This window comes from Heterocephalus glaber, unplaced genomic scaffold (genome assembly GCF_053883595.1).
Source record: "Heterocephalus glaber isolate CG9 unplaced genomic scaffold, H.glaber_assembly_v1.0 deba00001058, whole genome shotgun sequence".
Lineage (NCBI taxonomy): Eukaryota > Metazoa > Chordata > Mammalia > Rodentia > Bathyergidae > Heterocephalus > Heterocephalus glaber.
In genome coordinates this window covers 578,715-593,052 of record NW_028258184.1, presented here as the reverse complement: position 1 = coordinate 593,052, position 14,338 = coordinate 578,715, and the positions used below count along the sequence as shown (strand labels likewise).

The following is a 14,338-nucleotide window of genomic DNA, read 5'->3' as shown; positions in this document are numbered from 1 at the left end:
TTTGTTCATTCTTTCACAAAAGCATACTGTCTAAGCACACTGCCCAGTAAATTTTCTGTATTCAAGTCCTTTTTCTAGGAAAAGAAATTTGACCTGAGGCCTTAAGACCACTGGTGCTGTGATTAGCACAAAAGAGCAGACTCGGCATAGGAACTTTTAAGCCGGGATCCTCACAGGTCTGTTGGTAGCAGATGATGTAGGAATCACCCCTGGCAAGCTGTGTTGGTAGAATGGTAAAGACTGTCTCTGAGACAGGGCAGAAGTGTAAGGGAAAGGGCTAGGCATGCAATGTCTCAGGCATTTGAAAAGGTTTAGGAGAAACATCTATAAATTTCATGGCACTTCATGGGTCTTGGGTGTATCCATTGTCAAAAGACATTGAGATGTGCTAGTGATCGGGCCTAGCTAAGGAGGGATACCCAATAAATTCTCTTAACAGCTCTTGGAACATTAGGCTGTCCTGGCTAACATTTCAAATCTGAAGTTTAAAGTAAAATAAGAAAATTATGCAAAAAGAAAAAATAAAACAAAGTAGATGACCTATTGTTCCTCTCATTTAGAAAGCATTTTCAGTAAAAGAAACCTTAAAAAGACTTGAAATACACATCTCAGTGGTAAAAATGAAAGCAGATGTACTTACAGGAGCACCCTGTGGCCCAAGTCTCCCTCTTTCTCCTGGCATTCCTCTTGGACCCTGTAGGTACGAGAAGAAATAGCTCCGGAAGCACCTCACTAGAATTCTGTGCCAGTTTGACTACACTAACCTGTCTGATTAAGACTCAATATAACCATTCATGAAACAGCAATACTGCCAGGAACAGTTTTAGATGTAAGAGACTCTACCTCTGAAGACACCTACCCTCTCATGTGATTTAATGGGTTGAATGTATATTAACATTCGATCAATGAGGGCATGAGAGCATTTGACAGTTTAGAATAGTGAAAAACAAAAAGGATTCTTTACCATTTCAAAGGCCTTATGCTCCTGATTTGCTTGTCTAGAAGTTGCTAATCAAGATTATTCGCTAGCTAGTATTTTGTCATTTAATCATTCTTTTAATGTAATCTAAAACAGAGAAATAAGAAAATACATACCAGTGGACCCATAGCACCCATTGGACCAGTAGGGCCAGCTTCACCCTAAAGCAAAGGGGAGATTGCATTGCAAGATGAGAAACCTAAATTCATATTAACATCTCATGGTTCCATGTGGGCATAATTTTAAAGGCATGTTTTCAAAGAAGCTATTTGAAAAAATGTACTTTTCAATGAAGGATTTCAGAATTTTATTTTATTGCCTGTTCTTAAAATTAAATACAAATTCAATTCCTATGAAAATCAGTCTAAAAGAAAATTAGGTCTATAAACAAGGTCGATGAATACTGTCTTTCCCGGCTAAAGAATAATTCTATGTCTATGTCGGATATGTGTAAAGTAAAATTTTACAAAGTTAAAATTGCATATTCTCTGAAGGTCTACTTAGAAAACTTAGAAATAACATTTTAAAACCAAATGCTTTTCCACATATGCATTTTATGATGCTCCCCCCTTAAAACTCTTCTAAACTTCCTTGATTTTTCTCCTCCTGTTATAGAAATAAATAATTTGGGGGGAGAAATAATGTCTAGATGTCACTAGAATTAAAAGAATATTGAATAACATGACAAATCTTGTTCACCTATTAATTTACTTATGCACCTCTGTCTCTAGAATTACTTAAAAAATTTGTAGGCACTTGAAGCAGCACTGAAATGCTATTATGAGGTTAAATTTAGGTATTGTACAATTACCTTGGCGCCAGGTGCTCCAATTTCACCTTTTGGTCCATCAAGCCCTTTGTGTCCCTGAGAAGAAAAATGTAAATTTGAGTATGTATCCTGGTTTTGTTTCAACTTTCAAACATCATAAAGGAAGAATCAAAACTAAGCTCACAGAAAGTGCATTATAAAAACATGATATAACCTCAAAGTTGTTGGTCAAAACTGTCCCAAATTCTTAATAGTTTTTGAAAGTCTATTCAAAGAAAATTAGTTTTCTCATTTACAAAGTATTTTCAACCTGCAGTGTTGGCAATCATCAAACAATCATAACTTCATGAAAATTTAATCTACAGCAGCAAGTGAAATCATACCAGTTTTAGAGGAAGCACACTGTTATAGAGTTCTATAGTTATAAAATATGAGTTATATCCAAGAATGATATTCAAAATATAAATGGTTCCCTATATCCACAGGTGTTGCATCTATGGATTCAACCAATAAAGTATTGAGAATATTTGTGGAAAAAGCAAGTTGCATTGCTGATGACTTGTACTCTGTAGTTAGCCTGTGATGGTTGCATCTACACTGAAAATGTGCACATTTCTCTCTCCTAATGATTCTCTGAGCAATGCAGTATAATGACTATTGGCCAGGGATTTAGCTCAATGGCACTGCACCTGCCTGGCAAGCGCAAGGTCCTGAGTTCAGTCCCCACTATCAAAAAAAGAAAAGCACAGTATAATGACTATTTTCATAATATTTATATTGCTTTAGGTATTATAAGTAGTCTATTATATTATATGGTATTATAGTCTATTCTATTATATTGCCTATAAGTAGTCTATTATATTATATTGTATTATAAGTAGTCTAGAGGTAATTTGGAATATATGGTAAGATGTGCCTATGTTATATGCAAATACTATGCCACTTTATGCAAGGGAATTTCCTGTTTATGGATTTTTGGTATCCTTGGGAAGGTCCTGAACCAATCCTTAGCAGACACGGAAGAATAACTACATTTAATAATTTGGGCAGCAAACATTCTGATCAGCTCAACTACTTGAAACAGAGACTAGTAAGAGACACACTAAATGAATACCAGGTTCACTTTCAGTTAGAGAAAGAATGAAGGGAAAAAAGAGAGAGAGGAAGAAGAAAGAGAGAAGGAAAGCAAGAAAGCAAGAAAGAAGGAAGGAAGGAAGGAAGAAGAAAGAAAGAAAGAAAGAAAGAAAGAAAGAAAGAAAGAAAGAAAGAAAGAAAGAAAGAAAGAAAGAAAGAAAGAAAAGAAAGGAAGGAAAAAAAGGGCCGGGGATTTAGCTCAGTGGTTCAGCCGCCTGCCTTGCAACTGCAAGGACCCGAGTTTGATCCCCGGTACCAAAAAAGAAAAAAAAGGATAGACAGACAAAAGATAGAATGATCTATATATTACAATATGGAAGAGCCACATATTATTTGGAGTTATAAAAGAAGCATTCTATTACCCTCTAAGACTGGGCTAAGTCCCTCCTGTGATCTGGTGAACTCTGTACTTGAATTATGTCATTTATTCCATATTGCCTATTTTCTTAACTGTGTCCTTTATTTTCTGAAGCTGCTGGCCAGAGACTGTTTTCATTCATCATTATGTTCTCTTTCATAGCCTAGCATCTGATACATAATCAGAGCTCAAATTATATTTCTTTTTTTCTTTTTTCTTTTTTTTTTGGTATTGGGGATTGAACTCTAGTCCTTGCACTTGCAGGGCAGGCAATGGAACCACTGAGCTAAATCCCTGGCCCAAATTATATTTCTTTGTAAAATAAAATGAAATTCACAGGAAATGTAAAAGAACATTGTGATTTCAGCAATTAACAATGAATATTGCAGCCACAGCCAGTTAAGAACAATTGTCAAAGAGAATTGTAAAGATGCCCAAAGTAATGCTCACCAGACCCTACTCAGTAAACCGTGGTATCAGGGAGGCCTGCAAGGGACTGAACTTACCCTGTGACCCTTCAGGCCTGGAAGACCAGGAGCCCCAGGGAAACCTCGAGCTCCCTAGGGAAAACATAGATAAGGCACTTTAGGGTCATTAATATGAGTAGAAAATTGCTTAATATCCTTTTATCACAAAGATACCAAAGATACTTGATACATGGTTTTCACCGACATAGCAGTATACCTTCATCTATCAACACATATCTAGTGATCAAAGAGTAACAAAGCAAACACAGTCAGAAATGGAAACATGACTTGCACGAAGATGTATACTGATCCAGATATTGATTTGATTATGTTTTCAGATTTTCAAATGCTCTCACCTGTCATTATTAGTAGCAAGAAAAAATTGGTGTGAATCAGCATGCTCAGTGTCCTAATTGACTAGGTCATTATACAGGGGGAAAATTAAGGAGAGGAATGTAAGGGGAAAATCACTTTTCTCATTTTATATTGCATTTTATTTCTGGTATAAGAGTAAATTCATTTATAACAAGCCAATGTTTGTTATTTTCTCTGAATTTCTAAACATTGGCAGCAGGATATAATGGGAAGGATAATATTATACAGTGCTCTAAAATTTTTATGAAGTATTCAGGACAATCTTTCTGGATTTCTAATTCCTTAAAAATAAATAAAGGGAGGGCAGGGGAATGGGGAAAAAATAAGAACCAAGATACATCATGTAAAGGTACAAGATCCCAATGATGAATGTAACTGTAGTTTACATCTAAATTGTACCAATAAACTTAATAAAAAAATAAATGAGGTGAAATATCCAACAGAAAGTTCAGAAAATATGAGAATGGCTTGGTTTCTTGACTAATTTCTAAATTTCTGCCAATTCTATGTATCTTCTACTGAAGCACATTAAATTTAAAAGAACAACTGTAATACAACAAAAATCACATTAAGTGGTACAGCTATTTTGAAACAATGCTTGAAACTTTTTCTGTATATTCTCTTAAAATCAATAATGGTGTGAGACCTAATTATCTCCTTATTCCCATTGTCTACATCAATTTGGTTTTGCATTGAATTTCCATTACATTTCCACCAGTAGATTTTGCTCCTTGAGAGCTTAGATTGATGCTATCAATTATTATCAATTTTTAATTATTATCATTAGTCTTCATATCCTTGCCACTTAGCTTTTTGCCTGGCTAGTAGGCATTCAATGAATGATCACCAGATAAACAACTGAGTGAAAACATGGTCTCATATTTCAAAAATCGCATAGTGCGTTTAGTCTTCCCTAAGGATTCTCTTCTTGTGCCGTACAGTCTTACATAGACCCTAAAGCCCCTGCTCTCTGAACATCACCCTCATTCACTTTTTATTAAGTGAATGAATAAGCCACTTAATAAATGATATTCATGTGCTAAAATCAAGGCAATAATTTCTCTGCAACTCCTTGCAGAGAAAATATTTCTTTAGTGTTTTGAGGGTCTCACAGTAGAGGTGCACTGAATCTGCTCTCTAAACAAACGAGTCCCCACTAATTCTTCTGTTTACATAACCCCTGCTTAGGAATTCTCTCCTGGCTAGAAGTCTAAGTTTTGCAGCTGGAGTCTTCCCTTTTCCCGAGATCTGTCTCCCTTCCATCCTGGGCAGGCGATTCAATGCACAACTAATAATTAGTTAATTCAGTTTTTTGTGGCCTGGGAAGGAAATTCTCCTGTGATTACATATCCCCAGTATAACACGAAAATGAGCCAGATGTCCTAATGCTCATAAAGAATTCTCATTCTGCTGGCCCAGGACTATGATCACTGCACAATCACACGTGTTTGCATGGAGCTCGCAGAGCACATCTGTGACAAGCTGGCAGGAAACCGTCCCTGCCCCCGGGGGCCCACTGTGAGTGTGCAAGAGCCCAGCAGGGAGTTGTGCTGATGACTAACCCTCAGCCTTAGTCCGCATTGCCTTCCCAGATAGATGGATGGGAGACCAGAGGAGAGGGAGCAAGGGGAAGGAAGGCTGGTTTCGCAACTGAAATTAAATAATCCTTTGGGCCTTGCAAATTCCTGTTAAAGGTCAGCATTCATTTGTTTAAAAAAATAATTCCCAGCATTGAACCTCATCAACGTACATTTCAGAATGGAGAGAGTAATGCGGTACTGTGCATTGCACTGAGTGGTAGAAACATTAGGAAGTGATAATGGATGTTGTAAGTAGCAGACCGGATCAGTTTAGGGGCCGTTGGGCAGGAGAACCCATAAGAGTGGAATGTCAGAGGAGAGCTCTGGCTTGCTTATCATGCTCTAAGCATCCCCATTTTTGTGTAACTCCTTCAGGAGGACCTAGCACAGCAATGTGAGGAGTGACAAACAGGTGGGTCCAGGGGTTGTTCAAGTGGCCCGGGTCCTGAATTCTGGTGGAGAAAGTGGCCATGGTCCTGTCCCTTCAGTGAGTCAAGGGGGGCGGGGAACAGCTGCATTAGGAGGCCTAGCAATCATTATGTCTTGTCATAAGATGTTAGGGCCAAGTATATTAATCAAGAATCTCAGCCAACATTAAGGTCCAGGGAACAGCCAAAGAGGCATCTTGTCCATAATTCACTGTCCCTAGATGATAAACAAGCTAACAACCTCTTTCAGGCTACTGTTTTAGACATGTGGGATAATATAAAATAAAACGATAAATAAGATTGAAGCGTTGGAATCGTCAAAAGGCCAGGCTGATGACTTCTGAAACTTTTTTTATTTTCTGAAAATTTGATAGTCATTTTGGAGAGTGTCCATAACACTTTAATCCATATTAGGTTATGATATAACTCTTTAGCTCTAGGGTTAGGATTATTTATACGGTGCCAATACAAAGCAGGAGTTGCAATTAGCTGGAATTCTAGGTAAATGCCTTGTGCTATTTTATGTCTTCCCAAAGGAAACATTGCTTGGTGGTCTGCATTTAGTTGGTGTCTAGCACATTTTTATACAATGGATTGCAAGTTATTTTAATGTTCCTTATTTCTTGAAGTTTGTCTTTATGTCATTACTTTGAGAAGTATAGACTTACAGGTGATCCTGAAAATCCCACTTCACCGGAGTTTCCATTCCTACCAGCTTCACCCTTCAAGTGGGAAAAAAAGCAAGGAGAAGGTATAGAAGGATTGAAACATTTTTCTGTTACACTAGATCACAAATAAATTGCAGATAAAAAGTCTTTAGAAAGTTCATGTGTGATGCTCTAAACCATGAAAGAAAAGAAAACAAACAAACAACCAAGACTCTATGCTCTGGCAGAAATTCCTTCTGCAATTCAGTATGTGAAACTTTCATTAGTTTATTCGGGAGAATAACTGGCTATAAATTGTCCTGGTCTGATTTAGCTCACCATTTTAGGAACATTAAAATTTACATATATATATGTACATATATTACAAACATAGCTCCTTCAAATACTACTTACCATTTCTCTTTTTGTGAAAAAACAAAACCCTCCAGAATTACTTTGTGTACCTCAAAATTCAGTGTCATCTGCTTAAATAAATATCATAACTCACAAGTAGAAATATTTACTTCATTTAGTGTCGTATGGAAACAAATGCCCTACTATAATTTTGACTCAACTTTGTGACAACTAAGAATCTAGAAAATCAAATACACTGTTCACACTCTTCTTTACTTACTTATTATTAAGTTCTGTAATTATATTTTAACTTTAGGGATACATATTGGCATATCGTATATGTGTGACATATACTTTAGTAGCTTATACAACAATATAACACAATTTTTAAACTTCACTTAATTAAGATCTCATAATGATGTATTGCTCTACAAGAGGAGCTATTTATTATTTTTCTTTCAGGTCATTTCAGTGGTTCTACAAGCAAGGGTTTTAGAATATGAAATCCTAAACTCTCTGTAAGGGTGATTGTTCAGACTGTGACAACAATTCAAATAGCTCTTGGAGAAATCTTAATCCTAGAGAATGCATAAGAGAAACAGTTCTTAATATAATACTATCAAAATTAAGATCTTTTTTAGAGATTTGTAAAATGTTATGAATTTTGAATTAAATTTCATGAAAGGTAGTAGGGTAAGGGAAATGAAATTGGAATTAATACATTCTTGTTAACACTTCTTAGTCTCTGCAAGACTTCAAAGAAAAGTGAAAAAAGGAAACTTACATCTTCACCTGGCTTCCCAGGGGGGCCCTCGGGTCCACGAGCACCAATTGGACCCTAATAATAAAACAAAATGGCAGGGAAATTAATGTTTACCTCTTACTGCCAACAGTGTAGTCCAAACTACTGTTGAGATAATGAAAAAATACCAAAGACAATGGTTTTATGAATGTTTTGAATGTTCAGTTGTATCTCTCAAATCACATGCTCAATAGGGAAAAGATGTTCAATTGTACAAATGCACAGACTTCAGCACTGTCCAGTGCCTCTATTCAAAGCCTTTGAATTTCAATACTCTAACATAAGGAAAACAGAGCCTGAGTGGAGTCCATGGGACAGGGCTACCAAACTGCACTGCTATTTCTCGCTCTGTTGCAGAGGACCCGGGAACATCACTGTGAGTACGAACCAAGTGGAACCGGCTCTGCATGCTCACTTGACATTTACCATTTGTCCGGGTTCACCAGGTTCACCAGGAGGTCCTGCTGGTCCTACGCCACCCTACAATCAAACAAATGAAATAAACAACCCAAAGGAAAACAGAATACCAAATCCTATGCTCTCTGCAAGACATAGTGTGGTTGTTTGGATTACTGGCCCTGCCATCTTCCAGCCATATGACTTTGGGCAAATTACTCCATCTGTCTATAATGCAGTTTCCTAATCTGAAAAGTGCATGCTCAGTCAGTGGTAACCATCATCATCACCATCATCATCATCATCATCATCATGAACTGTATCACCGCCATCGACAGCTACTTTTCCATTCATCACACATGGTTATAACACTATAGTAACCTTGGCTGACCTAACGATTCTTTTCATTCTTTTGAAAAATTACTTTCATTCTTTTTTGAAAAATTGCTTCGTTATGCCTGTTAAATCACTTCCCCAACAAATAAAACAGCTGTCCATCACAATGAGGCATAGAAAGCATATACTATTATCTTCTTTTTAAAGGTGCCACAGCAGGATCGTCTTGACTTTCATCTATCATAATACCATACAGTAACGTCCTCTGCTGATCCCCTGTCAGAGCCTCATACTCCATTATGAAAATTTTCCTCACAACACAAGATAACCATCTGTTATATCAGAGGCAAAGGCGCAGAAGTCCTAGGATTGGAAATCAGTCACATAAAGAAATCAGATGATAAAGATGTAGCCCCATGAAGAAACTGAGAAAATAGACTGCATCCATTTCTAAGTGGGTGAAAATTACTTTACAGGCCATTCAAAGTGAACATTACAATTATGTAATTTAAAAGCCAGCCGGAAGCAATCATGTCCCACAGACCTTGGTATACATTATTTTTGCTGCAGTGTATAATTTAATTATAAACAGACTTACTTGCTGCCCTTGTAAACCTTGAGGTCCCCTTGGGCCTACAGGACCCTTAAAACAAAGAAGAAGAAAAGTTGCACAGTGTGCATGACAATTAATACTTTGCAAATGTGGAATCAGCTTTGGAATCTGAGCATGTTAAGCAGTGGCAGAGGGAGTGCCTGACAGCCTCCATCTGCACTCATCTGGAAGGCAGATAACATCAGGGAGATTAAAGCTTGGACAACCTTTGGGGTGATGTTACACAGCCCTCAGTGTCACAAAGAGAAATAAACAGCACGCCGGCACATACCCAGGAGCTTTGGAACTACAGCACTTGCCTGTTAAAGGATGTTTCTGTTAAACCAGAACATCTGAAGAAAGTAAAATCTTGGCAGGCACAAAGTAGTTATCAAAGTGTTCAATTATTCAGCTTTACAGCAGATAACTTTCAAAACTTAAATGAACAGGTTAAAGTAAAAGCTTATGAAACCAATAATAATGGCTAGATTATTTTCAATGTTGGCTGAAACCTGTCTGGGGCACTGAGCTCCCTGAGTTCTTTCTTTCTGCCACAACATATATAGGAAATACCGACATCAGCTTCCCTCATTTCATGTGAAATTATTACCTGAGGCGTAGCAAAGGGAAGCAAAGGAAAATGCAATGTAAGGGAACTTAATACTGTACACGACTGTAAGTTTTTACAATGTCAAACTTTAGAAGGTACAACTGACTCAACTAAAATCAAGTTTATTCTTATGACAAAGAATCTTCAATTTTGCTTTGAATGGATTAGATATTTTAGTTAGTAAGAAAAGTTCCCTTAAAAGCAACACATATTTAATTTAAACTTCAAATGGATAAAAACTCATGTATCTCAGAAAAATACCCCAAGATCATCCCTGAATGACAGTACCTTACTAGTAATTTTTAAAATACATACAAGTAATGCTTAATGTATTCATAATTATGGCCTCAGGATGGGTAGAGAGGTGATCATCAATGAAGTCTAACTTTAAACTTATTGCCTGAAAGTCTATTAATCTGGAATGATTTTGAATTATATTAAAATGAACAAAAGCACAAGAGAGTTGGCTTGAAAAGAGTTAATTCATTCTATGAGCTTGCATTGCTCCAAATACCCAGCATAAACTAAGTGCACGGTGAAAAATAGGAGTCTTTCTGGCTAGTCGAAAAAATTCAAAAGAAGATAGAGCTTGTGAGAAAGCCCTGCCCAGAAGCCTTGGAATTGCTAGAATAAGGTAGCCAGCGAATATTGAGTAGGAAGTGATGAAATGCAAGTAGCAAAATACTTCTTATTTCAAACTTTTGCAAAATCAGTATTTCTAACAGCTGCTTATAACTTTTTTTAAATTAAAAGGGACAGTTTTGTGGTCCTGGTAGTTATAAATCTTAAAATGCATTATTATTTTTTTCCTTTATTAGTGTCCACAAATACTTTGTGTGGTTACAAATCCACGCAGCTATCAAATCATACATAGTAGAGCTTGATAAATAAATGAGTGGGTGGGTGGATGGATGGATGGATGGACAAATGGATGGACAGATGGATAGACGGATGGATATGTTTAAGAAAATACACACTATTTTTTGACTAGCTAATTCAAGCTTCTCTTTTTATAATTATTTTTCTACAAACCCCTTGGTTATCAGTGAAATTTGTACCTACCACAGAGCCAGGCATGAATCCTACTTGACTCCCAAGTCCAGATTTCTCATCCAACCCGGCCATCTGAGCTGAAAATGGCTGTAAAAGCAACACATTGACATGATTTCCACAGTTTAAAATGTGCAATGACATATTTTTTAAATAGAGCACTATGCACTCTCTGCGGTTCTTACAGAATGCCTCTTCTAAGTATCGTTTTAAACCTATGACTTTAAAGCATGGAAGGAAGATTGGAGTTGATTTTTATTGTGTGGGCTTGTGATGGGCTATTGTCCCCAGAGAGTTTTACAATGGGAAAAATGTCTGAGAACTGATGCATGGGTCATTCTTATAAGTCCTCAGTCCAATGGATCTCAGGGTTAAATCTCTTTTTCTGACTTCCAAGCTCGATGAGGGAAAGCATGACACATTTTCAAACAAAGCCTCAAGGGCACCATTAATATATGTGCTGAAGACACTTCCTTCCATTTCAGACTATTGTAGGTAGATGATAAACCTTCTTTCTTTGACCATGGTACTTAAATTTTACATTGCATTTACATAAATTGCTAAAGAAATTTATAATCTTTTAAATGAATCTCTGAATGTTCCAAGGATAAGAAGCAGTTTTATCCATTCTCTTGCACATTTAAAAAACTCTGGTAATCGAAGTGACCAAGACTGTCCATCTCCATTCTAGTAATTCCATTAATTTCCACAGTTTAGTGAGGAAAAAAGTGTGTCTATTGTTTAAAAAATTAAGTTGGTGATCCTTGAGAATCAGTTGAGAAACACATGTGAACTGCTATAAACCAGAAATGCTATTCAGAGTTACACATTTCCCTCTTCTCTCTTCTCGCCAGATCTCTAAGAATTCAGAGTCAGACAGACATTTTTTTTACTTCACACAGGAAACTAAAATTTAGGCAATAATTAGGCAGGATTTTTAGTGACTTTCTCATACACATTATCACAGATGTCTCTTTTTTAAAACTAAAAGTCTTAATTATACAAAAATAACCTGATCTGCTTATTCTTGTTTTATGATTCACATCTCTCTCTCTTTATTTTTTTACTTGTCAGTATATGTTTGCAATATGTAGAGATTATATCCCAGTCTCCAGGGACTGGTTTCCTGGAAGACAATTTTTCCATGGACCAGGGTGTGGTGGGGGTGGGCTTCGGGGGGATGCTAAGGAGCCCACAACCTAGAACCCTGGTGTGCAGGTCCCAGTAGGGTTCCAGCTCCTCTGAGACTCGCACGTCTCACCCTCCCACCCGACCTGACAGGAGGCAGAGGCCAGGAGCTGGCGATGGGAGCTGCTGTGAAGACAGAGGAAGCTTCCCTCACCTGTCTGCCACTCACCCCTCTTGTGGTCAGGTTCCTAAAAGGCCAGGGACCCGGGCTGGTCTATGGCCCAGGGTTTGGAAACCCCAGAGGGCATCCATCTCGGGGAATTGGTACATATACATACGGCATCTTCATCATTTTTACTTCCCTTTCCCATCCCAGATCTCCCCTCCAGTCAAGCTCTCCTGGTGGAAGGATTTGGTATTGATTTTGTCAGTGTTCTGGGCCCCAAGATCAACAGGAGAGAGAGAAATCTCTCCGGTTCATAGAGGGGCAATGCCAGTGCTCCTTTAGGGGCAGAAGAAAGAACAAAGTTCATGGCATCCAGAACTGACGTTGATAAAGACAAATCATCTAAGGCAGCACTTTCCAAGATGCTACTTTGGATTTTCCAAGAGGCCATGGTGGATGTGTTAATTTTGTTTCTTCAAAGGAGTGTGCATTCCCATAACAGCCCTTACAGTCCAGTTCCAGTACCTGAACGGACACAATCTGAACTCATAACAGTAAAGCAATAATTTAGCGCATTATCAGATGTGACACTGAACAGTGGCCAACTCACCCTGCTCATGCCATCGGGTCCTGGGTGAGAAGGATGTCCAGGAGGTCCCGGAGAACCAGGCTGGCCAGGAATACCTGGTTCTCCATCAATTCCCTGAGGACCACGAGGACCCTGGAAAAAAGTCAGTGTAAATTAGAACCCACTGCCAAAAGTATACTTAGCAGGAAGCTGAAAGCACAGACTTCTTGATGGCAGCTGTGTTGATTATTTTAAACATGAATGGCAATCTAGACACTTCAGCTATGTGGACACTGTCGACTTCAACACTGATCAGAGCTTCTACCACTGAGATATGGTCTAGTTTAAGACTTTTACTTGATATGTTAAATTCACATAGTCTTCATTTTCGGTCAACAGCATTCTAGAATGAGCTTCCCTATTTGGTTGAGTTTTGTTGCTCAACAGTATTCAATCAACAATTTTAAAATTCACTCATCTGTATTAGATTATAGTTAACTATGAATATGCCTCCTTAGCTTCATTTCCCTCCAACCCTCAAAAATGTGAGGGTCCCTTGTTTGGAGTTTGTGGGGTTTTCATCTTTGTAATTGTTTAATGCTTTGCATAGTTTCTGGTCCATAGCAGACACTCAATGCATGTGTATTACATTTTCACATTCTGGTCCCCTTTAGTTTTTCAAGTCTGGCATATGTTATTGTCCTTTCCCACCCAAGAGGTAGAATAGACCGATGAGAAATTAGAGACACAGGCACTGTGATCTGGCCACGTCTGGTCCTCAGAGAAGTGAGTAATGACTCCAGCTGCCAAACTCCACCCTTCTCCTAACCTACATTCCCAAGGCAGCCTGGGAAACAGCCACGTCCTCAGTCCTGGAAAAGCTCCATCACCTAACCTCATCATTCCCCTCGGTCTTGCTAAGTATTTTCTGGCTTGTTAGTCTTAAAAGAGTCTTAACACACTTTAAAAGGAAAGCAAGGAACATAGAAGTCATACGATGATATACTTTCTATCATTAAAAGCAGGAACGGAGAAAATATAGTACATGATGTTAGAACTTCATAGTAAAGAAACTTCTCATACTTATCCGAGAGAGTAGCTACTGGCTAGGAAGCAATTAAAAATTGAGCCAATAGTGCAAGGGGAAAGCGTAGGGCAAAGAGGTAGAGAGGGCAGTTTGCATATGATGGTTTGGGGAGTGTGGTATAATAGCAATTGAAAATTTGTACTAATGTGTGTGAAAATACTTTATATACTTAATTATATTTGATATTAATATTTTAAATATATTTCCACAAACAAAAACGTGTATGTGGCACGTATGCTAGTACTCTAAGAAATAGGCATGTCATACAGACACACGTAGGCATGTTCATTTCTTGGAGTAGAAGGATGAATAAGCAAATTGATTCAAATTGAAGTGGATAAATAAGCTGAAAACTCACATTTAAAAAAAAAAGATTTCGTAGAAGATTAGTCTCTTATTTTAAGCAAACTAAACCACTAAAACTTCACTTTACTCTTTTCATTACACACAACAGAGGCTGAGTGTAAGTGCTGTCTAGGTTTCCAAATCACATGAACGTGAACACACTTGGA

General features: G+C 37.7%; 1 protein-coding gene across 1 annotated transcript in view; it reads right to left on the bottom strand.

Moving 5' to 3' along the window:
* Window positions 1–14,338, bottom strand: part of Col5a2 (collagen type V alpha 2 chain) — a 139,340-nt gene that overhangs the window by 47,614 nt on the left and 77,388 nt on the right. The window contains exons 7-16 of the mRNA XM_004872303.4: window positions 12,782–12,892; window positions 10,890–10,967; window positions 9,224–9,268; window positions 8,320–8,373; window positions 7,876–7,929; window positions 6,759–6,812; window positions 3,747–3,800; window positions 1,791–1,844; window positions 1,096–1,140; window positions 641–694 (exon numbers count right to left, since the gene is read on the bottom strand). Of these exons, the coding sequence (XP_004872360.1) occupies window positions 641–694; window positions 1,096–1,140; window positions 1,791–1,844; window positions 3,747–3,800; window positions 6,759–6,812; window positions 7,876–7,929; window positions 8,320–8,373; window positions 9,224–9,268; window positions 10,890–10,967; window positions 12,782–12,892 (603 nt within the window). The remainder of the gene's footprint in view (window positions 1–640; window positions 695–1,095; window positions 1,141–1,790; window positions 1,845–3,746; window positions 3,801–6,758; window positions 6,813–7,875; window positions 7,930–8,319; window positions 8,374–9,223; window positions 9,269–10,889; window positions 10,968–12,781; window positions 12,893–14,338) is intronic.